The sequence below is a fragment of the Giraffa tippelskirchi genome, chromosome 3 (genome assembly GCF_054371585.1).
Source record: "Giraffa tippelskirchi isolate mGirTip1 chromosome 3, T2T-mGirTip1v1.2.pri, whole genome shotgun sequence".
NCBI classification, from domain to species: Eukaryota; Metazoa; Chordata; class Mammalia; order Artiodactyla; family Giraffidae; genus Giraffa; species Giraffa tippelskirchi.
Window position 1 is genome coordinate 148,182,130 of NC_137277.1, and position 27,926 is coordinate 148,210,055.

The 27,926-nt window shown below is 40.6% G+C and overlaps 1 protein-coding gene and 1 long non-coding RNA gene across 15 annotated transcripts in view; one reads left to right on the top strand and one right to left on the bottom strand.

Moving 5' to 3' along the window:
- Window positions 1-5,982: 5,982 nt before the first annotated feature.
- CFLAR (CASP8 and FADD like apoptosis regulator) overlaps window positions 5,983-27,926 on the top strand; it is a 53,959-nt gene continuing 32,015 nt past the window's right edge. For 6 of the 14 annotated variants that reach the window (XR_014079991.1, XR_014079993.1, XR_014079992.1 and 3 more), the window contains exons 1-4: window positions 5,983-6,264; window positions 23,182-23,764; window positions 25,853-25,958; window positions 27,500-27,635. Coding sequence is in view for 10 of the 14 variants with exons in the window: in XM_081581864.1 (XP_081437990.1) it covers window positions 23,403-23,764; window positions 25,853-25,958; window positions 27,500-27,635 (604 nt within the window). In the remaining 4 variants the exon portion in view is untranslated. Of the gene's footprint in view, window positions 6,269-23,156; window positions 23,765-24,131; window positions 24,253-25,852; window positions 25,959-27,499; window positions 27,636-27,926 lie in introns of those variants that run through there. The other 8 variants (XM_081581866.1, XM_081581869.1, XR_014079994.1 and 5 more) reach the window with 6 other exon arrangements.
- LOC145542637 (uncharacterized) lies at window positions 22,236-27,601 on the bottom strand. The gene is made up of 2 exons (XR_014079996.1): window positions 27,288-27,601; window positions 22,236-24,469 (listed from the first exon to the last, which is right to left on the bottom strand). It is a non-coding gene; the product is annotated as an uncharacterized LOC145542637 (long non-coding RNA).

Here is a 27,926-nt window from a genome sequence, read left to right on the forward strand (position 1 = left end):
ATTTCTCCAAGAAAAATATACAAATGACCAATAAGCTCATGAAAAAATGTTCAACATCATTAGTCATCAAGGCAATGCAAACCAAAACCACAATGAGATACCATTTAATATTCACTAGGATGTCTAGAATCAAAAAGTCAGATAATAATGGGTTGGTATGGATGTGGAGAAATTGGAAACCTCATATACTGTTAGTGGGATGAGAAATGGAGTGGTCACTTTAGAAAACATCCTGGCACTTCCACAAATGATTAAAATAGAGTTACTGTATAAACCAGCAATTCTACTCCTAGGTATAAACTCAAAAGAAATGAACATATGTCCATGAAAATACTTATACACAAATGTTTATAGCACTATTCTAGCCAAAAACAACCCAAATGTCCATCTACTAATGAATGTCTAAACAAAATATGGTATATTCATACAAAGAAATATTATCCAGCCATAAAAAAGAATAGAGTTACTGATACATGACATAGTATGGATGAACCTTGAAAAATCCTGCTAATTTTATGTGTGTGTTAAACCTACCTTGCACTCCTGGGATAAATCCCACTTGGTTGTGGTGGAAACCACACTTATTTTTAAATGTTACTGGATTCAGTTTGCTAGTATTTTGTTGAAGACTTTTGCATCCACATACATAAGATATTGCCTGCAGTTTCCTTTGCCTGTGATGTCTTTGTCTGGTTTGGGTATTGTAGTAATAATGGTCTCATAAATTGAGCTGGAGAGTATTCCTTTCTTTTTATTGGTTAAATTGTGTCCTACACCCTGTGCCTACCCCAGTACATATGTTAAAGCCCTAACTCACATTCTGTAGATTGTCTTTTCATTTTCCTGATTGTATCATTTGAAGCACAAAAGGTTTTAATTTTGAGGAAGTCACATTTATCTATTTTTTCCTTTGTTGCTGAGTCTTTGGGGTCATATCTAAGAATCCTTTGCCAAATCCAAGATCATTAAGTTTTACCCCTATGTTTTTCCTAAAAATGTATAGTTTTAGCTCTAATGCTTAAGTCTTTGCTTAATTTCACATTGATTTTTATATATGGTGTGAAATAGTGGTCCAACTTTATTCTTTGGCACATGGAAATATATTTGTCCCAGAACTATTTGGGTAAAAGACTATTTCTCCCATTGGATAATCTCAGCGCTCTTGTCTAAAATCAGTTGACCATACATATATGAGTTTATTTCTGGGCTCTTAATTTTGTTTCATTGATCTATATATCTATCCTTCTGCCAGTACCACACTATTTTATAATTCTTTCTTTAAACTTATTCCTAAGTTTAGATGCCCTTTATAAAGTTGTGGATTCCCTGGTATCCATAGTCCTAATCCTAGTACCTCGCAATGTTACTGTAGTCATAGATAAGGTCTTTAAAGAGGTAAAGTTAAAATGAGGCTTTTAGGATGGCCCTAATCCAATATGACTGGTGTCCTTATAAGAAAACATGCAGAAAGACACCGGCATACAGGGGAAAGAGCTTGTTGGGACACAATGAGAAGACTGCTATCTGAAGTCCAGGACAGAGGCCTCAGAAGTAATCAACCTTACTGATGTCTTGGCTTCAAACTTCTAACCTCTACCACAGTGAGAAATAATTTTCTGTTGTTTAAGTTTCCTAGTCTGTGATGTTTTGTTATGGCAACTTGTTTTGCAGTGCGTCCACTCCATGGGTGAGACTTCAAATTGGGGAGGGGGCTCCCACTTATAATCCCAGGCTGCAAACTGATACCATAGTCACTTTGCATGAAAAAACGCAGTTCTGGCTTTTCTGTAACTTTTACAATGCTGTTTGTTTCACCTTGTGAGCCACAAGATTTTCCAGACCCCAGAGGCTAGCCAGGTCCACAGGGCTCAAGAAATTCCAGGACCCACTCCTTTTCTTATCTAAAGTGCCACTTGACTTGGTGGTAACATTTGGTATGCTTGAAGGCAGGTATGTAGTCCAGGAAGGGTCAGAAGTCGGTCAGAGGCCCGCTCTCCTACTTCTGAAGCCTGAACAAGACTATTTCCATTTTATTTGTCTAACACAACCCCAGCAAACTAATACACTCCTCTTCTGTTTTTTGGAAGAGTTTGTAAAGATTATTCTCCCTTAAGAGTTTGGTAGAATTTACAAATGAAACTATCTGAGTCTGAGGGTTTTTTTGTAGGTAGATTTTTAAATTTCTTCACCTTTTAAAAATTAATTAATTGTTTATTTATTTTTGGCAGCACTGGGTCTTCACTGCTGCACAAGGGCTTTCTCTAGCTGTGGAGAATTAGGGCTACTCTCTAGTTGTAAAGATCTACAAAGTGACAATCTGAGTGATTGTCTATTTCTTCTTGAGTCAGTTTTGATAGTTTGTGTCTTTCTAGGAATTTGTCCATCTAGGTTATCTAATTTGTTGTAGTATGATTATTCATAGTGTTCCTTTATAATCCTTTTGGTTTTTGTTGTATCAGTAGTAATATACCCTATTTCATTTCTGAGTAGTTTGAAATTTCTTTTCCTCTTGGTCAATGTAGCCAAAGATTTGCAATTTTTTTCACTTTTTCAAAAAATTATGTTTGGGGACTTCCCTGGTGGTCCACTGGTTAAGAATCCACCTGCCAATGCAGTGGACATGGGTTTAAGCCCTGGTCTGAGAAGACTCCACATGCTTCCGGGCAACTAAGCCCAAGAGCAGCAACTACTGAAGCCCAGTCCCTGGAGTGTGTGCTCGGCAACAAGAGAAACCATTGCAGCGTGAAGTCTGCACAACATAACTAGAGAGTAGCCCGCACTCACTGCAACTAGAGGAAGCCTGAGCATAGCAATGAAGACCCAGCACAGTTAAAAAATAAATAAATGAATTAAATTATTAAAAATAGCTTTTTTTTGGTTTAATTGGTTTTCTCTATTGTTTTTCTATTCCACTTTAATCTGTATTATTTTCTTGCTTCTGGCTACTTTAGGTTTTTTTTGCTCTTCTTTTACCCATATCTTAAAGTGGAAGTTTAGGTTATTGATTTGAGATCTTTCTTTTTGCTTAATATGGACATTTAAAGTTATAAATGTCTCTCTAAGCACTGCTTTAGCTCTACTTTATAAGTTTTTAAATGTTATGCTTGATTTTCATTCACCTCAAAGTATTTTCAAATTTTCCTTTTGATTTCCTTTTTGACCCACTGGTTACTTAGGAGTGTGTTTGTTATTTATTTTCCACAGACTTGTAAGTTTTACCCATTTTCCCTGTTATTGGCTTCTAATTTCATTTCACTGTGGTCAGAAAACATACTTTATATTATTTCTGTCCCTCTAAATTTATTGAGGTGTGTTTTATAGCCTAGCAGATGGTATAGTCTGGATAATATTCCATGTGTACTTGAATGTATATTCCTATATAGTAATAATGTACATTCTGTTGTTGGGTGGAGTGGTCTATGGCTGTCCGTTAGGTCTAGTTGGCTTATGGCATTGCTGAAGTCTTCTATTTTTCTTTTTGGCTGTCTGTCTAGTTGTTCTGTCCATTATTGAAAGTAGAATGTCAAAGTTTCCAACTATCATTGTTGATTCATCTATTTCTTATTTTTTGTTGTAAGAACCACTGGACCTATGGAAGTCTCCCTAGATTTTTTACTTTTTTAAATCCAGTCTAGCAAACTTTCCTTTTGATTGGATCATTTAATCCATTTTAATTTAATGTTATTATTGCTACAGCTGGATTTGCATGGCTCATTTTTCTTTTGATTTTCTATTTGTCATATGTCTTTCTTGTCCCTCTGTTCCTCTTTTATTGCTTTCTTTTGCATAAAGGAAATATATTCTAATAAAGCATCTTAATTTCTTTAATGATTTTTCACTATGTATTTTTTGAATTGTTTCAGAGGTTGCTCTGAGGTTTACCATGTATAGCTTAATTTATCAGAAGCAGCTTTGGATTTACACCAGTTAATTCCAGTTTTATATAGAAACGTTACTTGTACATAGCTTTACTCCCTTCTTCCTGCACCACCACCACTTTGTGGTATTTTATTTTATATATATACATATATATATAAAGCATCAATTAATGCTATACAACCAACAATACATTGTTATTATACTCCTTTACCGTCTGTAATCATTTCTTTATCCCAATGTAGCTTTCCTCCCACCTACCTCTTTTGTGCTGTTATTAGCAAATACATTACACATATTAATTTCATGTTACAGGCACAATCATCCATTATATTTTTTTAATAAAAATTCATTTATACTGTCTCTTCTAATTATATAATTGCCTTTTCTGATGTTTTGTTTTTCTTTTGGTATAAATTTGAATTACTGTCTGGGGTTATTGCTTTAACCTGTTATTTGCTTTTGTCCTTTAGTATTTCTTGCAAGACATATCTGCTAGCAAAAATTCTCTAAGTTTTTGTTTATTTGGGAAACCATTTCACCTTATTTCACCAACTTATTTTCATAAGATTGTTTCTTGGAGTACTTTGAATATGTTATGATGTTGCCTTCTGGTTTCTCTTGTTTTTCCTTAAAAGTCAGTTATTAATCTTACTGGCATTAACTTGTAAGTCATGAGTCATTTTTCTCCTGCTGATTTCAAGATTTCTTCCTTTGACTTTCAGCGTTTTTGCTATGTTGTGTCTGTAGATCACTTGCATTCATCCCATTTGGAATTTGTTGAGTTTCCTGGATACGTGAGATAGTTTTTCAATAAATTTGGAAAGTTTTTAGCCATTATTTCTTTGAATATTTTTTCTGTTCCTTCTTCACTCCCCTCTTCTTCTAGTACTCCTACTATGCACATGCTGGTGTGCTTAATGATGTCCACATTTCTCTGAAGTTCTTTTTATTTTTCTCTGTTCTTGGGAATGTAATCTCTATCTGTCTTTAAGATAGCTTATTCTTTCTTCTGCCAGTTTGAGTTTCCTGTTAAGCCTTTAATAAAGTTATTTTAGTTATTGTACTTTTCAAATTCAGAAATTTCTCTTTGGTTCATTTCTATAATTACAGAGTCACATCCCTGCTCTAGGAGCTGAATATATCTCTATTGATATTTCTATTTGGTGTGACATTATTGTCATACTTTAATCATGATTTTCTTTAGTTTTGTGAACATGCTTATAATAGCTACTTTGAACTTTTTTTCTGATAAATCCAACATCCTGTTGCTCTCAAAGGCAGTTTCTGTTGCCTATTTCCCAGTGTTTCGGTCATACTTTCCTGTTTCCTTGCATGCCTCATAATTTTGAGCTAGAAACTGGACATTTTATTTTATATTTTAAAAGTTTAAACAGTTTATTTTCTATTGGTATATAGCTAATTAACAGTTTTGTGATAGTTTCAGTTGAACAGCAAAGGGACACAGACATACATAAACATGTATCCATTCTCCCCGGAACTCCCCTCCCAACCAGACTGCCACATAATTTGATCCGTGTGCTATACAATAGGTCCTTGCTGGTTATAGGTTTTAAATATAGAAGGATGTACAGAAAACTCGACATTTTAGATAATATAGCAGCTCTGGGTATTTGTTTCCTCCTCCCTTACCAGCCTCACCAACCTCATTTCTTGTTGCATGCTTGCTTATTTATTTAGTGGCTTGACTGGATTACTTTAGTGAAGTTTATCCCCTCCCACTTCCAGCCCCCACCCCTTAAATTTTGCTAAACCTCTTCTGATGTTGTTATCTGGTATTATAGAAATTCAAGTAGGGCTCTGGGAAATGGAATATTTCCATTTCCAGTTATTTTTGCAACTTTCCTGTAAGTTTAAATATATTTCAAGAAAAAGTTCAGAAACTTAAAAAAAAATCAGAAGAAAGTAGTTGTGAGGAATAAATCGTATAACACTTTAACATTTGCTATTTATTATTTTCCAGTACATCAGCAACAAAACTACAAGTACTTGTTGCTAGAGACAACTAGAACTGCTTGGTAAGCAACCGCCCAGAGTTCATAGCAAACGCGTAGGGAAGTAAAAACAGGAAATAGCCGACAAGGGGGCTGTGGCCTGGCATCGGTTCTACTGGAAGGGCGGGTGAGTGGGGTCTCTGGGTCTAACACAGTGAATGTCGGACCATCAAACTTTTATAAAGTGAAAACTTTTTATAGGATGAGAGACGAGTCCAGGGAGAGGAAGGCCAGAGCGCTTGCGGACTGGACAGGAAAGCCACGTCTGCTTTCAGACTTTTGGTTTCTTTTTCTCCATCTTGCCTGCGGATTTTCAGGCGTCGGGGTGAAGTCTGGGTTGCCGCCCGAGGAGAGCCTCGCCGCAGGCTGGACGGTAGGTGCACCCCCACCCCCCACCCCCCACCCCCGACCCTCCCACGTTGCCTCTCGAGTTCACCCGGACTGGCGCTTCCTGGCACTGCGCCTGGGCGGGGGTGTGGGGCAGGGGGCAGGGGAGGGGTGGGACTTCTAGCAGGTGACTCAGTCCTGTAGAGAGAGAGAGAGAGAGAGATATTATGTTCATGAATTTTTAAGTTTTTAATTGGAGGGCAATTGCTTTACAATGTTGTGTTGGTTTCTGCGGAACAACAACCAAGAATCAGCCATAAGTATAGTACCTCCGCTCCCTCTTGAGCCTCCCTCCCACCCTCCAGGCCCCCATCCCACCCCTCTAGGTCCTCACAGAGCGTGGGGCTGAGCTCCCTTTGCTACACAGCAGCTTCCCACTAGCTGTTTTACACATCGTAGGGTATAAATGGCAATGCTACTCGCTCAGTTCCTCCCACCCGCTCCTTCCCCTCCCAGATCTGTTATCTTCGGTTTGCCCCGTGGGCCCCAGACCAGCTGGAGCGCTGGAGGGCCGCCTGAGTCTCCCAGGATCCCAGGTATCCATCTGGGCGCGGGATCGCCCAGACCCAGAGACTCGCCCAACTATGAAGCCCCAGAACCGCAACTTTGGTGGCAGATCCCCAGTGTCTTGTAAACTTTGCTTGAGAACATCCCGAGGGCTGCTCGCTTCCGGGCATGACCTGATGAAAAGTTTGACAGCCTTCCTTTGGCAAAGTTGATGAGAACTGGGACTTTCTGTGCGGTAGTGTATCTCCGCGGAAGCGACTGGTCAGACGGGAATTTTTACTCTTTTGCAATAGCCTGGTGAAGTAGGTTAGGGCTGCTATTTCCTAAAGCAGTGTGTGATGTGTGTTTTGGCAAACTGGAAGAACAGCTTGCCTTGGGAAAGTTCGCAGTGACTGATTGATAAGACTTTTTGTAGAGCCTTGAAATAAACTTGTTCCTACCTCCCCCGCTTTTTCCCTTAAAAGGAACTGGGGAATGTCTGGTCAGGGCATTTTTTTTTTTTTTTTTTTAAATATTAACAGTGTAAGGCAATAGAACAAAGGCCACTGAAATTCAGAACAAGTTTTTAGTTGAAGGTTACAGGAAGTAAGTTCAAGGACGCTCAAGTTCTCCAATAGTTGTCATTTGTTGACATTTGAAATTTGTTTACACACTGAGACGTAGAGCCAATAGGGAGCTTGTTGGACACTGACAAAACATGATGATTTAAAACTAAGACAGGGCTCTGAGGGCTTGACCTGCTTCAGGTAAGAGATTTCAGATAAGATAAACGGAGTTCTGGGTAATTTCCCTTCAGTGGTTCCCCTGAATAATCTTTAAAAAGTTTCCTTGGGAGAGCCAAAGAAAAAAAAGAGAAACTTGGCCTAACTCCAACACTTAAAAAAGAAAAAAGACTCGGGTTTGGAAGGGAATTTTGAATGTGTTTGCCCTACAGAAGTTGCATTTTTAGTGTTAACACTTGTTTTATTTATAGCTTCTGGGTTGGACATCCTGATTAAAATGGCTTTTCCTAACGACTTCATGTTTTATATTTGAAAGTGACATTTGCACTTCATTTAACACTGTTATTTATCATCTGGCACCCGTTCTTAAAGGTGAATCCACATGCAGGCCCGCAGGGGCCCCTTGCCCCTGCCCCCTGGAAATCTTGCACAACTGAAGTGTTGCGGCGGGGTAGTCGTGGGTAGTTTTTCTGAGTGGTGGCAGTGGACTTGTTCACAACTGAAAAGGAAATATAGGTTTGGTCCCTGGGGCGACCTCAAGTCCCATCACCAGCAACTGCCATGCCCACTGTTGTCTTGGCTTGAGACAAGTAATCCCCATCCCCCCTACCGCCCCCATCCCCCACCCCAACGCCAGGTGGGTTCTTTGCCCACACAAGGGAGAGTCTACTGTCTGGAGAGACACGCATGTGATGTGCACCTGTTGAGTTTTTAAGGTGTGGGGGCAAAGAGTTCTGGAGCAAGAAGTTTGGTTTGGGCTGTGGTTTCTGGCAGGCTGCCAGGCAGGAAGCCCACAGTAGCTTAATGCTTGCCTTGGAAGCCACAGCTTGGTGCGTCAGATGCTGTCCTGCAGTTTCTATCCTGTCCCAAGTATAGTAAGTGCCCAAAGTTCGATTCAGAGAGAATGTTGGTAAGTCCAGTTTGTTCCTAAGTCCAATAAAGTTAGCCTAGGTACCCAACTAACACAATTGGCTATACAATGGTGGTGGTGGTTTAGTCGCTAAGTTGTGTCTTAACTCTTGCGAACTCATGGACTGTAGCCTGCCAGGCTCCTCTGTCCATGGGAATTCTCCAGGCAAGAATACTGGAGTGGGTTGCCATTTCCTTCTCCATGGCTATACAGTACTGTACTGTAATAGGTTTATAATATTTTCCAAAAAATAATACATAACAAACACAAAACCAAAGTTTTCTGTTTTGTTGTTGCTCTGGGGTAAAGGATATAGTCATTAATCTTTTTTCTCCTTTGGTTTTTTTAAATCATCCATTCCTCAGTTTCTTTCTTTCTTTTTTTTTTTTAATTTGTATTTTTAGTGATAGGCCAAAAATTCTCTTACTTTTTTTTTTTTTCTTGCTAATTTTGACTGCACCGAATGGCATGTGGGATCTTGTTCCTCGACCAGGGATAGGTATGATCTTAGGTGGCCTCAGCCTGCAGTGACTTGTAGAGGGGCTTCTGTTCCCCGGCTAGAGATTGAGGCCGGATCACAGCAATGAGAGCACCAAGTCCTAGCCACCTGACCAGTAGTCAGTGACATGGCCCTGGTCCTTTGGTTTTGAGGAAAAGAATTCTCACAAAGACAGAAAGTAATGAAATAAGTTTAATATTCATTAGGAGGAAAAAGAGCACCATATGTGTGAATAGACACACAGGCAGACCTAGAGTGAGGGTCCCTGAATCTTGCCCTTGTGGCAGTTTTAATCACTTTTACGAGGCGTTTCTTCTGGTTTTCCTTTGGCCAGTTATTTTGATTTGCCTGGTTCAGAGTCTGTATCTGGTATATCTCAAGATCCTCCTCCCATGTGTGTGCATGCATTCTTAGCCAAAGTTGATTCTACCGCAGAGGTGTTTGGGTAGAAGATCTCTTGGCCTTCTTCCCTTTTGACCTCTAAGGAGCCTTTCTGCGCATGTATAGTCTAAGAGGTCTCCTGACTTTGAGAATGAGAAATGTGTGGCCCAGCCTCCTCGCTGTCTCTTTTCTTAAGGACTAAGTGATATCATTTATATAGTAAATATTATATTAGTCTATTCAGGGGATTTATGTGGGCTGGAATCATTTAGGGAGCCTCAAGGAGTAGAGAAACCTGAATTAGGCTTTGAGAAAAGTTTGCCTGTGTGCTCAGTCGTGTCCAGCTCTTTGCGACCCTTTGGACTGTAGCCCGCCAGGCTACTCTGCCCATGGAATTTTCCAAGCAGTAATACCGGAGTGGGTTGCCATTTCCTTCTCCAGGGGATATTCCTGACCCAGAGATGGAACCCACATCCCTTGAATCTCCTGCATTGGCAGGTGGATTCTTTATCACTATGCCACCTGGGAAGCCAGAGAAAAGTTTAGATATTAATTTATAGAGGTGGAGAGTAAAGAGGACATTCCAGATGGAGGTAAATATTCTTGCAAAGTTATAGAGTTGGAACAGAGATTAAAGTATTAGGGAAGGAGTGGGGAACAGTCCAGCTAAATTTAGGGGTTTACCTGCTATGTAAGTTTCCGGTGGCTACCTTCAGTCTTCCTTTCTTAATTGTCCTGCTATTCTTGTCTTAGAGTTTCTGTTCACAGGAAATGAATCTCTTATCACTTTACCCATCTTCCTTCTGCTTCAGAACCCAAGCCTCTTGCATTGAAACCACAGAGTCGGAAATAGTGGACCTTCAGTGATGTTCCAAGAAAACATTTTTAATCTTACAGTACAGTACTTTGAAAGTACAGTAGTAGAGTAAATAGCTGGCCTACAGGGGCTGGCATCAAGTGAATGTCCTGGGCTTGTAATACTGTACTACTGTATTCGATACAGTGTGTGTCCTCAGTCACTCAGTCGTGTCTGACTCTTTGTGACACCATGGACTGTAGCCACCAGGTTCCACTATCCATGGACTTTTCCAGGCAAGGATACTGGAGCAGGTTGCCATTTCCTACTCCAGGGAAGCTTCTCAAACCAAGGAATTGAACCTGCATCTCCTGCATTGGTTGGTGGATTCTTTACCACTGAGCCAACAGTGAAGCCCGCATGGGGCCTCACCCAGTTCTCAAACAACAGCATTGTTACTCCATAGAATTGCAAAAACTTCCTTTCACAAGCTCTGTCTCCTGGATCTGACAACCAGGTTCTAAGCATGTTTCTCATTCTACCACCATCTCCATCTTGCTTCCTTGTAGATTATGTAAGGATGAGTAGGCGTGACACAAGTGTAGGCCTTCTGGGGCCCTGTAATGATGACCAATCTGTTCAAGACCTAGGAGGGTAAACTTGGCAGTCCTGGCCAGGACTCCACTACAACCTAACGTAGATGAGTGGGAGCTTACCGCATGTGACAGTACTCAAGAAGAAAGTAAGTAAGGGAGGGGAGATACTTCTGGGTGCTTGCGCTCTCCAGGGGAAGTTTGCCCTGGTGAAAATTTGCTTTGATTCAGGAGGAGTGGGCCACTGCATTAAGTAGTTTTCCCTAGTGATTCTGCTCATGTTTCAGTACAGTTAGATGACTCACCACCTCCTTTTGGTCTAGATTCTTTCTCCTTCTGGAATTCTTTCATTCCCCCATTTTCTGTAGCCCAGATCCAGCTATTGTGAATCAGAGAAGTGATGTGAGGTAATGTTATGTTGAAATTTGTAGGAGTTTCCATGAGAGTCATGGGGCTGAGCTTCATCAAAGAACTTTATAAGATATACCTTCTAATTTTATGTCATTTTATAATTGAGATCAACTGTAGTTTGTGGGCAATTCGCTATAATTGAAATGTATGATTGGGAAGCCAAATATAATAATTTTTTAATACATCCTCTTAGCCACTCATGGGCTTCCCTGGTGGCTCAGTCGGTAAAGAATCCGCCTGCAATGTGGGAGACACGGGTTCAATCCCTGAGTCGGTAAGATTCCCTGAAGAAGGGCATGGCAACCCACTCCAGTATTCTTGCCTGAAGAATCCCCATGGACAGAGGGGCCTGGCGGGCTACAGTCCGCAAGAGTTGCAAAGAGTCGACATGACTGAACGACTAAGCACAGCACAGCCACTGATACATTATTGTATTTTCACATACATAATGTATCAGTGGTTAAAAGTATGCATTAAATATTAAATTTAAAAAATGAAACACATTAAAAATTAAAAATGCGCAATAAATAATTCCAAATTGGAATGCATTTATGCTTCTGCTTCAGTACATGGTCTTCTAGACAATTTCTGCAGCATTCAGAAGTCAGGACCCACGTGATGATCTGTTACTAAACATGTCATTTTAAATATTGGGCACAAAATGGCATTTTGTGCACTATCTCTGGGTTAAAATGCCCATGGATGGAGAAACGCTGCTTTTGTTATATTGGCTGCTCAAACTGCCACACACAGAGCCCACATCCACAGTTTCTGTACACTAAGAGGAGGAGGGTGGGTCCTGTGATGTTCAGGGTGCATCTACTGAACTCCTATAACGTGGTCAGGATCATGTAACCCTTTCTTCCTTTATCTCTTTAGAAGCTTCTGGATGACTCTCTCAGGCACTTCATCTTCATCTCAGTGGGGATTCCCAGACACCTGAAAGTTCCAGGCTTGCATGCTGCTTTTTGCAGCTGGCAAGGCAGGCTTCTCCACATTGCTACTCAGTTGTGTTGTATTGATCAGAAATGACATTTGCTTGCATGCTGTGGCTCAGTGAATATGACCTTGCTTTCAGGCCATGCCATGAGCAAAGCAGTACAAAGAAGGGACTATTAAGTGTATCTGTCCTGGAATAGGTTTAAGTATGCCGGAAACCAGTCATACTGGCAGTTATGCTACTGGGAATGTTACGTGTTTTTGATACCAGGTGGTTTGCAGGCAAAGCTGGCATTCTGTGAGAAACATTGAAAAGCCTGATTAAGTGACATTTTACTGTCACCTACTGGGGCTATGCTGGGTGCCACAAAGTTTTATATACATAATATGGTGATGGAACAAAGGAGCTACCGACCAAGTCTGGGTGAGTTCTTCCCAGAAAAGCTTTACACATAGGAGACAGTTTAGCTGGCCCTGCAAGCTGAGCATGGTTTTGCCAGATAATCCAGGCAAAGGTCAAAGGTGTGGGTAAGAACTCCTTGTTGAGTTTGGTTTGAAGCCAAATGTGCGAGGTGTGTGTTAATGAGAAGTAAAGGCAGGTGCCAGACCAGGAAGGGTATTGAATGCAAAGGAAATTGGAACCTGCGATGGAAGATGAGGAGTCACTGAAAGGTCTGAATTTAGGAAAGTGCTTTGGTCCAAGCACGAACTTCAGAAAGTTCATTCTGATAGATCTCTTTGGAGATGGGGAGGCCGGAGGCAGGAGGAACAGACAGGCCAGGGTGAGAGATGGATACTAGGGCACCTCGTTATTTAAGAAGCAGGTACAAAAAGAGTGCTGAGGGGTTGGAGAAGATTAGAGGGAGACAGTGTAAAATGTAGTGGTGTAGGAGGGGGGTTCTGGAAGGGGAACACATGTACACCCATGGCGGATTCATGTCAATGTATGGCAAAACCAATACAATATTGTAAAGTAAAAAAATAGATAAATAAATAAATTTAAAAAAAATGTAGTGGTGCGAAGTCAGCCAAGGGAGAAGAGTTTCAAGGAATAGTATCAGAATGCTTGGGTAAAAAATGACTTCCCCGTGACCATGGATTTGGCCACTAGGAGGCCACCAAGGCCTCTAAAAGAGCACCATCAGGTGAGGACACTAGGGTGAGGAGAGTGAGGCACTCCAGGCCCATCATTTAAGGGGGTGTGAAAAAATCAAGATAAATAATATTTTAATGCAAGATTTTGAAAACATTGACATGAATGCAAAAAATCCATGATGAAGAAAATATCAGAATTCTCAATAAAGATAGTATCCACATTATTGATGTCTCCTTTGTTTCAGGTTCCAGTATGGCACTGAGTGTCACTGTGTAAAGGATGTGGGGTGGAGGGGATGCCAGTGGAGGCATCTTGAGTGAGTTGAGACACTGAAGGACCTGAAGCACACATTGCAGTCTCTCCCTTTCTGAAATCCCAGCTTCACATGAAAGGAAAAAGAGTGAAAGACTGGTTAAGTCTAGGGGATCTCAGGCTGAAGGGGTTTTTTGTTTTCTTTATTTTTAAGATGGAAGAGACTGAACATGTTTACAAGCTGAAGGAGGAGGAGTCCCTGAAGGTAGAGAGAGGTTGATGAAAGGGTGGAGACAAGAGAGCGAATGGAGATTGGATAGCCCAGGAAGGTGTGGGACAGCAGGGGAAGGTGGAAGGTTGCAAGAGCTCACTTGATCAACTGCAAGGTCAATCGATGAGAAGTGGCTCCAGTGTGTGATGTTTGGATAGAAGAAAGCTGTGAGGGTGGAAGAGGTGAAGGGGCTTTTGAAAGGAACTGACCGCAGTCCTGAAATAGCATGCCAAGCAGCAGTAAGGGGCCAGCTGATGTTGAAAACCACAAGAGTGTGGGATGATTTTTCCCCCTCCATTCAGCACGACTTCTACTCTAGATTTGTGAGTGGTGGACGCTTGCCATCTGAGGATGGAATGCTGACATGACCATCCCGGTTTGCCAATGTGAAGTTTCGTGGACAATGGAAATATTAGTGCTCAAACTGGAAAGTTCTGGCATACCGAGGTATTGCAGAGCTGGCAGTGAGGAGGCAAAAGGGCAAGAGAATTGAGGTGCTAGCCAGAAAAGGGTTTGTAGCCCTTGCTTCTAGGTCCTATCTGAGGAGCTAAGAAAGTGAGACCATTGGCTTGAAGCAAATTCTGAAACTCTATTCACTCATTCAAATACTAATTGAGTGCTTATTAGGAGTCAGGCACTGGGGTCTGTGCGGAAGATCTAACCACAAAGAAGACAACAGTATTCTTGTGGAATATCCTTCTGTGGTGGCTCATGTCAGTTGGGGCTCAGGACCTGTTCTCACTTAGGTCTAGAGAGTGGAAAACCACAAACTGCATTTCCTAGACTCCTTTACAACCAGGATGTGAATTAAGGTACATGTGGGCAGGTTCTGTAAACAAGTGGAGGAGAGACCAAGTAGCTGGCTACTCTTGTTGGTTTCCCTGCTGGCAAGCATGGCGGTGGTGACGGAGTTCGAGCAGCATGTTGTTAAGTCCAGTCACCAGCTGTGGGGACAGAGGAGGCAGATGGGGGGCTGATTGACCCTCTAATCTTGGGATCATTGACGGAGGTGTTCTTTTTTTTTTTTTTAAGATTTCTTTATTTAAAGTAAAATAAATAAATGGCCGTGCTGGGTCTTCCTTGCTGGGTGCGGGCTTTCTCTAATTGCGGTGAGCGGGGGCTACTCTTTGTTGTGGTGTGCAGGCTTCTCATTGCAGTGGCTTTTCTTGTTGCAGAGCACGGGCTCTAGGGCGCTAAGAGCCTACTACTACTAACTACCACTAACTACTAAGCTTTAGTAGTTACAGCACATGGGATTAATTGCTCCTCAGCCTGTGGGATCTTCCCGGAACAGGGATCGAACCCGCGTTCTCTGCATTGGCAGGAGGATTCTTAACCACTAGGCCACCAGGGGAGCCCCGGGGTGTTCTTCAGCTCTATGCTACTGTTGACAGCCTCCTGCGTGCCCACTGCCTTGGCCAAGACGAGGTCTTTCTGGGAGCCCTGGGAATCTTTCTCAGAAGCTCAGTTAGGAGACCATTCCTCCAGCCCTTACAGCCTATATCAGTGTTTTTCTACTCAAAATACCTAGAGTGGTTTCTTCTTCTAGAAGCTGACACCCTTTCCCTTTCCATTAACCAGTGGAAGGGAACCCTCATGACTTACATCTGCTTTATTTGGTATATTCAGTGATCATTCGCAACTAGTTGAGAAGTGAAACTGGAACTGCTCTGGCTCTGAAGGTGGGGGACAGTTTGTACCATTGTGGAAATTTTGTGTGGGTGAGGAGACGAAGGAGAGACAGTCATTAAATTAAAATTTGCCAGAGAGAGGGGTGACAGAAAGGGGAATTCCTTAAAAATTCTACACACACACACACACACAGCTGCCAGTTTTGCCCTGCTGGGAAAGGTGAATGACTTAAGACAGTGGGCGTGAAAGAACACTAACAGAAGTCTCTGTCAGTCCGGAGGGCTGGGTGTTTGAAAGGAGGAAAGAGAAAGAATTGGGCTTGGACAGCTCCTTTGTCTCTGAGGGAGATGAAGCCATTCATCAGAGGAGGTGTGTGGTGCTGAACTAGGAAGCTCAGGCAGGACGGGGCTGGTAAGTAATGAGCACTCTCCTTTCACCAAACTCTAAGAACTCATTCTACCTGCCACTCCCCTCCCCATCCCTTCTACCCTATCTTTTAAAAAAATATATTTATTTATTTTTGGCCATGCTAGGTCTTCATTGCTGACTTTTCTCTTGTTTCGGAGAGCAGGGACTATTCTCTAATTGCTGTGCATGGGCCTCTCACTGAGGTGGCTTCTCCTATTGCAGAGCATGGGCTCTCTGACACTTGGGCTTCATTAGTTGGGACATGTGGACTCAGTAGTTGCAGCTCCCAGGCTCTAGAGCACAGGCTCAATAGTTGTGGCACAGGGGCTTTGTTGCTTCATGGTATTGGGATCTTCCCAGATCAGGGATCGAACCCAAGCCTCCTGCATTGGCAGGCGGATTCTTTACCATTGAGAAACCAGAGAAGCCCCCCTTCTACCCTTTCTCTTGAATCATGTTAAATAAAATCGGACTTGTTCTTTTTGATGATACCTTTGGGATGCTTCTAGGCTTTCTTGTTATAAGGATTGTCTATGTATACACCAAAAAAGCTCTGAAAGCATTTTCAATGCTATGAGATAGTTTCTATATGGCATGCTCTGGTTGTTTTTATGCAGTACTTGTTAACTGAACTGGTAAGGGCTAAATGCAGTAGAGAAACTCCTTTTTTTTTTTAGTTCAAACGTACAGGGTTTCCTTTTGGCTGATTTTTGTCTTCTAATTTTATTGCACTGTGGTCAGAGAATGTGGTCAGAGGTGTAGTTACTTTACTGCCTGTATATCTATTGCTGAGCTTATGTAGTAAAATATTACAAATTTAGTCACTTCCCCTCTGTATTTTTATCTAGTGATGTTCTGTTAATCCCACAACAGAAACCACTTTTCTGTGTTAATTATTTATTATTACTATACGTTTTAGTATTTTTAATACACACATCCCTGAACAATATATGGTATTGTTACTAACATTTAGGGTCTTAATGTAAGTTGAGAGCGCTCAGCATGTGTACATGCTCAGCTGCTCAGTCGTGTCCAGCTCTTTTGCAACCCCATGGACTGTAGCCTACCAGGCTCCTCTGTTCATGGGATTTCCCAGGCAAGAATACTGGTGTGGGTTGCCATTTTCTTCTCCAGGGGATCTTCCCGACCCAGGGATTGAACCTGTGTCTCTTGTGGCTCCTGCATTGACAGGTGGATTCTTTACCGCTGCGCCACCTGAGAAGCCCCAAATTATTACTAACATTTAAGATCTTAATGTAAGTTAATTATATGATATTCATGCTTTAGCAACTTTTTGCTTTTTAGCAAAAATATTTGTTTTATTTTTTGTCTGTTTGTGAGATTCATTCATAGTTCTTCATTTTTCATGGCTGTATTGTATTTTACAAAGGACTGGGACATTTTATTCAGTCTCTTTTAATAGACTTGTAGGTGGTTACCATTATTTTGCTCTAAGATTTACTGATGCTTGGAACATTATGTACATGTTTTGGTATACCTAAGAATTTTAAAAGCATATTCATTTAGGAATAAAATTTTCATGTCATAGAGTAACATATGCTTTCATCTTTACCGGATATTACCAACTTGTTCTTTAAAGTGGCTAAATCAATTTATAATTCCTCTAGCAGTGTGTAAAGTTTCTAATTTCGCTATATTTTCTCTGACATGTGGTAACAGATTTGACCAATGTGAAATAATGTCTCACTGTAGTTTAAATTTGCATTTCTCTGAATACCATTTTGCCTTCAATACCTTTTCATATGGTTTGTGGCTGTTTGGGGTTTCTTCTTCTGGGAATTGCTTATTGCCTATTTTTCCCTTGGGTTGCTTGTCACATGCTTATTGATTTGCAGAAATGCTTTCCATATTCTGGCTACATCTTACAAAATCACTTTTGTATTTGTAGGTTACAATAATGTTCTTGGAGAATCTTTTCTAGACATTTTATGTCCAGGACTGTAGTACTTGTGGAATTAGCTTGTAAATGGTATGAGCAAAGGATCCCGGTTTATCCTCTTTGTATGTATGGAAAACTAGTTGTCTCAGCACCATTTCTGGACATTAATGTCCTTTCCCTCTTGATTTACAGGATCACTTTAGTCGTCAGTGTGTGGATTTATTTCTGAGTTCTCATCTGTGTATTGGTTGTTCTATTATCTATTCCTGGGTCATATTACTATACATTTATAATAAATCTTGATATCTGGTAAGGCAGCTTCACTCAACTGGTTATTCTTAAAGCTTGTACTGGCTATTCTTGGCCCTTCTTCTCCATATAAGCTTAAAAATCAGCTTGCCACGGTCCATGGTAAAAATTTTTTTGGTGTTTGATTGGACTTAAATTTATAGAAATTCATTTGGGAATTGATACCCTGATGATATTGAATCTTCTGTCCATGATTATCGTACATTTCTTCAGTTATCTTTGTCTTAACTGACGTCTTCCATAAAGTTTTATAATTTCTTCTTTAATGTCTTGTGTATCTTTTGAAAGATTTTTTTCTGTATACCGTATAACTTTTGCTGCTTTTGTAGATAGCCTCTTTTTTAAAAAATTTACATTTTCTTCCTATTTTTTGCTAATGGGTAGAGATATAATTGACTTTCATTTATTAATCATTTATCTCCAAGCCTTAACTTCTTATGAATTCTAGCATTTTGTCTGTTGGTATACTTGGGTTTCCTATGTAGAAAGTCTTATTGCCTGTGAAGATTGATAGTTAGTTCTTTGGTTCCTATGCTTATGCTCTAATTAAAGTTTTTTCTTATTTTAGTGCTAAGCTCTGTCCTCTAGTACAGTGTTGAATAGAAGGGGTGATCATGCTTGTCTTGAGCCTCATTTTTAAGGGAATGTTGCTAACATGTCACCACTAAGTATAATATTTGCTGCTGACTTTTCTTTTTTTCATATTAATAATTACTATTAAACTATTTATAAATTGCTGCCTCATAAGTCCCTTGCTTTAGATCCATAGATTATTGATTTTAGAGAACTCACATCTTTATTATATTCAATCTCCATATTCAGAAGCAAGGTAAAACTGTCCATTTATCTAGGTCTTTATTAATGTCTTTCCAATAATCTTTTATAGTTTTTTTCTGTTAATGTTTTGCATATCTTTGTTAGATTCATTCCTACATGTTCTCTGTTTTTATACTGTTGTATGTGGCACATCTTAAACAACTTATCACTGTGGTTTTTAGCTGTTTTTTCCTTTTGCTTTCCTACAAGTTTGTTTTCTTACATGCTCAACTGTATATTTGAGCAAACATTTTTTATGTTTTCTTTAGCATTTCGGTGTGTATTATAGTCATTTTTTTCAGAGTATCTAGTGCACAGCTTCTCAGTTTTGGCACTGTTGCACTTAGGGCTGAATAGTTCTTTGTTGAGGGGAATATGCATTGTGTAATATTTAGCAGCATCCCTGGTCTCTGTCTTGTAGATGCCAGTAGCCCCACCTGGTTATGATGACCAAAAATGTTGCAAATCAACCAAAAATTGTCAAATGTCCCTGAAGAGCAAAACTGCCCCTGATTAAGAACCATTGAGTTGGCCTGTCAAATTTCAAATATTGCCTTTATCTTCTTGAACCTTTGAAGATACTTATTTTTTTTGTCTTTATTTTTTAAATTTATTTATTTATTTTAATTGGAGGCTAATTACTTTACAGTATTGTGGTGATTTTTGCCATATATTGACATGAATCAGCCATGGGTGTACATGTGGCCCCCATCCTGAACCCCCCTCCCACCTCTCTACCCATCCCATCCCTCAGGGTTGTCCCAGTGCACCAGCTTTGAGTGCCTGTTTCATGCATTGAACTTGGACTGGTCATCTGTTTCACATATGGTAATATACATGTTTCAATGCTATTCTCTCAAATCATCCCACCTTCACCTTCTCCCACAGAGTCCAAAAGTCTGTTCTTTATATCTGTGTCTCTTGCTGTCTTGCACATAGGGTCATTGTTACCATCTTTTTAAATTCCATATATATGCATTTATACACCGTATTAATGTTTTTCTTTCTGACTTACTTCACTCTGTATAATAGGCTCCAGTTTCACCCACCTCATTAGAACTGATTCAAATGTGTTCTTTTTAGTAGCTGAGTAATATTTCATTGTGTATATGTACCACAGCTTTCTTATCCATTCATCTACAGATGGACATCTAGGTTTCTTCCATGTCCTGGCTATTGTAAACAGTGCTGCGATGAGCACTGGAGTACATGTGTCTCTCAATTCTGGTTTCCTCGGTGTGTATGCCCAGCAGTGGGATTGCTGGGTCGTATGGCAGTTCTATTTCCAGTTTTTTAAGGAATCTCCACACTGTTCTCCACAGTGGCTGTACTAGTTTGCATTCCCACCAACAGCGTAAGAGGGTTCCCCTTTCTCTGCACCCTCTCCAGCATTTACTGTTTGTAGACTTTTGGATAGCAGCCATTCTGACTGGTGTGAGATGGTACCTCATTAAAGTTTTGATTTGCATTTCTCTGATAATGAGTGATGTTGAGCAGAAGATGCTTATTTTTAAACTCTTTCAGATACAGGTTCCTAGTATGTGAGTTTCACTTTGTCTACTGTCATGGTGATTTTTGTGTTTATGCAGATGATTTTTAATCATAAACTCGCCTTCAGCAGAATGTATGTCTCATATCCTCTGGGTTGGGAAGGTGACCTTATGGGGGTGTCTTGGGCTTTGCCTCTCAAGACCTTACTGAACTTCCTTAGTCTGAAAGTAATTTTTATATTAATTTCTTGGTTTGGGATTAAAAGAAACTCTAACAAAGTAGTGAGTATTTGGACTGTAGCCCTACTTCTCCCTTTCATGCTCCCTTCTTTCAAGTGCCAGTCACCGGTGGCCTCAGTTCACTGTCCCCAACACTGCCCCAACATATAAGCACTGGTATTTTGCTGCATCTGGTTGGCCTGGGTCAGCACAGGATCTGTAGTTTTCCTTTTGATATTTTCTTTGACTATGCCAGATGCTACCACTGAGTAATTTGGATTTTGCTGCCAAACTATACTTCCATTAGTACAGAGGGAAGACAGCAAGCCAGTTCTCTTGCTGAGTGTGCATGACTGCCAGAAGGCAGCCTTGGGTGTAATGGCTAGAGGAAACGAACTGAGCCGATAATATTTTAAGAAGCAATTATCTAATTTTGTTAACTCTTGATGGCATTATTATATCATTGATGGCTATGAATTATAAAAGTTACTGTTTTTAAAAAGAGGGAAAAACATTTCATTTCTAATATCTCTGTTTGGTTCTTTTTCAGATATGTCTAGTGAATGTACATAACATCTCATTTCTTTTTTTTTTTTAATAATTTTATTTATTTTTAGCTGTGCTGACTTTTCTCTTGTTGCAGCGTGAGGGAGCTACTCTCTAGTTGCTTCTCATTGCAGTGGCTTCTCTTGTGGTGGAGCACAGGCTCTAGGGCTCACAGGCTTCAGTAGTTGCAGGGCATGGGCTCAGTAGTTGCGACTCCCAGGCTCTAGAGCACAGGCTCCATAGTTGTGGTGCCTGGGCTTAGTTGCTCCACGGCATGTGGAATCTTCCCATCAGGGTCAAGCCTGTGTCTTGGATTCTTTACCACTGAGCCACCAGGGAAGCCCCTCATTTCTTCTTGTGTTTACTTATTTATACTTTCTAGTGTGTATAAATATTTTATAGATTAATTTATAATAACAGCAACTGCAGAATTATGACTTTTAATGAATAGAAAAAGAACTTGCCTTCCTTTTTTGGAAACTAGTAGTTAGGTTTAAAGTCCTGTTAGCCTATGAGTAGAGTACAGATTTAGCCTCTGCAAAACACATAAAATTAGTATTGAGCTTTCAGACTAGAAAAATAATGAAGTAGTCTGAGTACCAGTTTTTCTACTTTGAGTAAACAGTCATTTTAAATTTCATTTCTCCAGTTATTCAGAATGGCTGTGTTTAAGTGAGGCTTGGATGAATGAGCATGGGATTGGCATAGACACGTTAATACTTATTAACAAGGCTGCATTAACTAAAGTGTCTATTTTATTAAAAACTAACCCTTTTAGACTACTGAGAGGAAGGCCAGTATGAAAGGTATGCATGAATGGCTTATTTTAAAATAAGGTATTTAAAATTTTTTAAAGATAAAATTTTAAATAAATATAATTTTGTTAATTTCAGACACTAAAATACTAATTAATATTTCCATTGGTGGGGAACTCTGGAACTCTAGGGAAATTGTGCTTCCTCTAAGAATCTTTCTTATTTTTGACAGCAAGGGCTATTTAACATCCCAGATATCCCTTTTTGCTTTGACTGCCAGGAAGCTTGGGACACATTCAGGGTCTGCTAAAATCCGTTTAGGCCTTTCTGGCCTGCATATTTGTGTTGTATTCTTTATCTCTCCACCTCATTTTGACTTTCTATCTAATTATTTTCCTCCTTGTTCTTATATAAATTTTTTTTCTACTTACGTGTTTGTTGTAAGATGTCTCATCTTTTGTAACCCAAGATTGTATATCAATAAATAAAATAGAATCAGTGTTCCTTTCAGTAAATCCTGCTAGTTTAATACACGTGTACACAAATATGCAGCAATAGTTATCAACCTACAGTTAGGTTGTTTTCCAATTATTTTTTGCTAAGATTAGCTTTTAATCTGAAATGTTCTCTGCTAGAAACCGACAAGGTATTGTACCAGAACGTAAGAGCTTATTTAAAATAAAATATAGCTATGAAACTTTAAACAGTGATCCCCATTTACAACTTCAATTTTGAAAGAAAATAGGTTGAGTTCCAATGGAAAAAGTTAAGAATACACCCATGGCATGAACACCCCACCATTCCCACCCAGTTCCTGGATCTTTCCGCAGATCTGCTCAACCTCCTTTTTTCCGCTGATGCAATCAGCAATGCTAGTGACAATTGCTGTCCAGCAATGTGTTGTGAGTGTGGGCTTCTGACCCTCCTAAGGGGCTCAGGGTCCAAAGAGGTGATCAAAACTTGGCAAGGCTTATATTCAGCCATGGTGGCGGGTCCTGTGAGCATTCATGATGACACTGTGTAAAGTGCTTGGGACTTTGGGAGGATGGCAGCAGATGTGAATGAGGGGTTTCCAAGTAGGAGAACAACTGGGAAAAAAGGGTGAGGTAGAGACAGAAACCAGTTTTCTCCCATCATTTTTGACACCTTGCAGAGTCACCTTTGCTAATATTTGTGTTTGTTCAAGCCTACTGGGAGTTCACCGAAAAGGGGTTAACCCCCGTGACCTCAGTTTCTGTGGTCCAGAGAGCAGCCTAGTCATTGGGCTTTTCCTCTGCCTCTCACCATTCATCTGCCACTTCGTCATTAATTCCTTAGTAGTGATTTTCCCCTTACCACACTTCGCTCTCTGATATATTCTAATAAAGCACGTGGGATTTTTTTTTGGAAATAATTTGTCTTTGGTTTCATTTCCTTTAAAATGTAGGTTATCTTCTTTGTCTTGATTTTAGGATCAGTTGCTTTGTCTCTGGAGAGGATCACTTCTGTAGACTTAACAACATGAGTTTAATCTGCTAAATTAGAGAGACCAGCAAGAAAAGAAGAGCCTATACCTGGACTTTGAGCATACGTTATTTTGCTAGGAGGATTTAAAAAAAAAAAAAGTTCTTTTTTAACCACAGAACTCCTCCATTGGAAAGGATTTTGAAAGAAATGAAGAAAACCACCAGAAATGAAATCAGTAGCTTCCTGGCCTTCTTTTGACTGGACTAGACTTTTCTTCCTGCCATTCCTTGGAATGACACTGTACAGTATGTCTGCTGAGGTCATCCATCAGGTAGAAGAAGCACTTGATGAAGATGAGAAGGATACACTGCTTTTTTTGTGCCGAGATGTTGCTGCAGATCCAGTTCCACTGAATGTCAGGGATCTTCTGGATATTTTAAGAGAGAGAGGAAAGCTGTCTTCTGTGAGCTTGGCTGAGCTACTCTACAGAGTGAGGCGGTTTGACTTGCTCAAGAGGGTCTTGAATATGGATGCCCCGACAGTGGAGGCCCTCCTGCGCAGGCACCCACATCTGATTTCAGACTATAGGTAATTCATCAGCCCCTCTCAAGGCTGCACCAGTGGGAGGGAGGGAAGGAGGAAGGTCTAGACTCAGAACCATAGAAACGAGAACATTAAGGAAAGCAGGTTCATCCCTTTATCTACCCACCGATCTTATTGCCCTAATGATGTTCATTCTTCTGAAATGTTTGAATCCTTAGTACATGTTTGCTTAAAGTAACTGGGTAGAAGATCAGAATGAAACTGGTAAAGACAGATGGTATGTGTTTGCCTGATGGGTAGAATGGTAGAGAGACAAATGACTAAGAGCTAGTACTCTTGCAGGCTTCTAATTATGAGATCTGCTGTGTTCTTTGCTAGCCTGTGATGTCAGAGCTGGGCAATTTCCTGTTCTGAGAAAAGAAAACAACAAGCTTGACAGTAATCTTCCTGACCTTTGTAGAGCTTTGTGATCCTTCCTGAATCCCCTCTGGTCTTTCCCCTGCCAAGGAAGTTAGTGGGTGAGCTAGCTTTCTGTGAGTTTCTGTGAGGTCCCTACTCCTGAAGGCTCTGGGGAGCCCAGATTGAAGGTTTCTTCAATTAACCACATCTAGATTCCCTTAAGTTCAGAGAGGAATGGCCACTGGAGTTCCCTTTAGTTCAGACAGCCTTTGAATTGTTCCTTCCTCCTAGTCACAGGGCATTCTCGTGGAGGCTCAGAGGAGCACAGAAACCACAGGAAAGGTTGCATTTCTGGGGAAAGAAAGATAATTTGTAACCTTAAATTAGTGATTCTTTTTTCTCTGGACCACCGGTCTTTAGTTATATCATTAAGGTATATTTGGAGATGATATACATGATTAAAAACTGTGTTAAAGAGAGTTGCAAGCAGTGTGGCTCTTGGAATATGGGTGAGACTTGAGATTAAAGGTCTGTTTGAAGCATCAGAACCAATTACAAGCCACATAGGCTAAGCCAGCCACTGCCGTCAGTTGGGCCTTCATTTTCGTACTTGTGAAGCTAAGAATAATATCTGATTTCACAAGTGTGTTTGTAAGGATTGATTGTGATAATTTGGTTTGTGAAGTACTTTTAAAAATTATTATGTTTTAAATTATGTAAAGAACTTTTTAAAACCAGGTAGCACTCTACCAATATAAGGATTTATTATCATTGTTGCTGTTATTCTTAATCATCTTCCATTTCTCCAACCATTATTTGATGTCAGAAATCTTAAAACTTTTTAGGAGGCACTGACTGGGTTTTTGTGAAAAAGTCAGGGGACTCTCTCCATCTTCTGTTTCCTTGCTGTTGTGGATGGAGGCAGTTTGGGGACCTCTGAGTAGAGAGGCCAGGGAGTGCTAGATTCATTTATTCGTCTGTTGAGTGGGCTTTATTGTGGGTTGACATATGTGAGGTGTTTGGTAAGTGCTAGAGCAAAATGAAGAATCTTCCATTCTCAAGAATCTGAGAGTCTAATTGGAAAAATGGGCTTCTAAGCAGTGATGACAATGTCAAGGTACTGATGACAATCATGAGATGTCCTTGGGAGCCCCGATAAAGCATGCTGGTACTCCAGCTGTAACAGAGGTGACTAAGTGAGGAGGGGCTTTCTACACAGTCACAGTCCCCAGGGTGTAGCTGCCTTTTACTCTTTGAGTTCTGGAGCGAGCCAGGACAGCTCAGGCGTTACTTTGCTTCACAATCTTGTGATTCAAAGTATTGTCCCTGTATTAGCAGCTTCAGCAGCACCTGGGAATTTGTTCAACTGAGAGGATGAGATCATTTTGAATTCTATTTACATCTTTCATCTTAGTCATTTAGGTTCTTCATTTGTTTCACTATAACTTCTGGGGGACCTAGGGGATTCTTTGGGAAAGTTTTTATTCTCTTGTTCTTTTCATAGCAGATGGAAAAAGAGGTACCATGTTCTACTGAAAACTCGGCAGGGATAAGTTTCCTTTTTGAATTTCCTTAAGATCTCCTGGGGTGATCTATGCTTTCTGGGGGACACATTCAAAATAGGGGCAAGAATTTGTCTTTTAACCAATTTTTGGCCTAGAGGAGACCTACGCTCTTAGTAGTCTCACTAGGACTTGTGTCTGAATTTACTAAAGAACCTTGTCTGGTTTTCAGGGTGCTGATGACAGAGATTGGTGAGGGTTTGGATAAATCTGACGTGTCCTCATTAATGTTCCTCATGAGAGATTATATGGGCCGAAACAAGATAGCCAAGGATAAGGTGAGTTTTCTTTCTTTCTCTTGATTCATGTTCCCAAGAGTCTTATCAGAAGTTGGGAGTTGTTCTCTGTGGTATGAAGAGAGGGAATCAGGCACTTAAGCAAGGAGGCCCAAGTTGAGGGTGAAGGTGGGAAGGGAGAAGAGTATGAGGGTGTTTTCTTAGTAACACTGATGGGAAGAAAATTGATTCATGAACTGAGAGGCAATAGAGTGATATTGGCTGGTGTGGGCCTGGGTGTGCATTTCATCCTTGTATTTTATCCTTTATTTGTGTAAAATCATAGGCCTGGCTTATACTTCAGCTTCTCTCCCTGGTTTGACAGATCATCTGGGAGGGTTAGGAAGTCCCATCTGCTCACACTGAGTAGAAACAGATGGGAAGTGCTGGTCCACTGCCGTCTTGCTCTCTGCCGTCTCTCTCTCCTCAGCCAGTTCAGGGTCAGCGTGGAGTCATCAGGCTGCAGGGGAAATGGGCAGGGGAAGGTCCCTGAGACTCATGAATCCAGAGAGTGGCTGAAGTAGAGATTTGCGGTTGAAAATGAGCTAGGGGTGAAATCTCAGGGATGCTGTGGTCACTGGAAAAGTATTTAAATCCCAGCTGGCCTGCTGTGTACTTCCGATCTGTGGACAGGCCAGGAAAAGCTCGGGTCTCTAGTATCAAGGACCTGCTTCTGAGGACTTTGGTAAATCATTGCATAAGAATCTCATGTTTCTTAATGATTGTTGTTTCATTTCTGAGATCTAGGATTATAGGGCAACTGTATGCCCACATTATCAAATGCAGTATGGAAAGTAAAATAAAAAAATAGAACTCATTTTTTGGCATCCCCTAATCCACTTATTTCTCAATCATTTATGTAGATTTAATTATGATTATTAATTGAAAAATAAAGATAGCACATTAGTAACCAAATGTTAAACAGAAAGAAAATGAAACCAAAAACAATGCCTATTTCTGAAATGTAGTTCTTTCACAATCCCTATGTTCCAGGCTGAACAAGCAGCAAAATACTTTGTAGTTTTACCACCTCATATCTGTCCACTGTATCAGAATGAACTGGAATTTCCAGCATTGATTAAAATATTTTAGGAACTTCAAGACTGTATCATTTAGAATTTTTCTAGTGGGACATTTCCCCAGCTACCTTCTCACTTCCCTTTTTCAGTAAATCCCTTAGAGTTTTTCAGTATGACACCAGCCTGGCTTTTGGGAAGAGAATTAACGCGGGAGGATTTTATTTTCAGGCCTGCTTTCTTAATCCTTCATGCAAAAAATGACTCATGCATCTATTCCCAACCTAGGTGCAGATTGGCCCCCCCAAAGACTTACCTCTTTTCTGGGTAAATTCCAGGAGTGTAATTTGCTCATGGCCTTGGAGAGACAATAAAACAACGCAGTCTGGTTTAGGATCCTTCAAGGTCACTCAGAGGGCTCCTCTGGTCACATTTTCTTGTTGTTATAAATTATGCAGCCTGAGGTTTGTATATGAGACCTTATGGTCAGCCTTACTGACATTTGTTTCTTGTTGATGGTTCTCTTAGAGTTTCTTGGATCTTGTGGTTGAATTGGAGAAGCTAAATCTGGTTGCTCCAGATCAACTGGATTTATTAGAAAAATGCCTAAGGAACATCCACAGGATAGACCTGAAGACAAAAATCCAGAAATACAAGCAGTCAGGTGAGCAGCATTTTGGCTCCTCTCTTTGGCCTAAGGAAGTACCTATGTATAGTGGGTTAGGTTGGTAGAGATTCACATGTACAATAGGTGGATGGAACAGAACCCGAATGTCCATGGCCCTCACCAGCCTGAGGCTAGCAATCAGAAACCTTTATAGCCTCTATACCCCATATCTGCTAACTTCATCACCCAGCACCCCTGACCACAGAGTCTTGGCCCTCTGCAAAATGCCACCAAGCAGTTCATAACATTCTGGTCTTCAAGAAGGAGTCCGCACCCCAACTTTCTGCA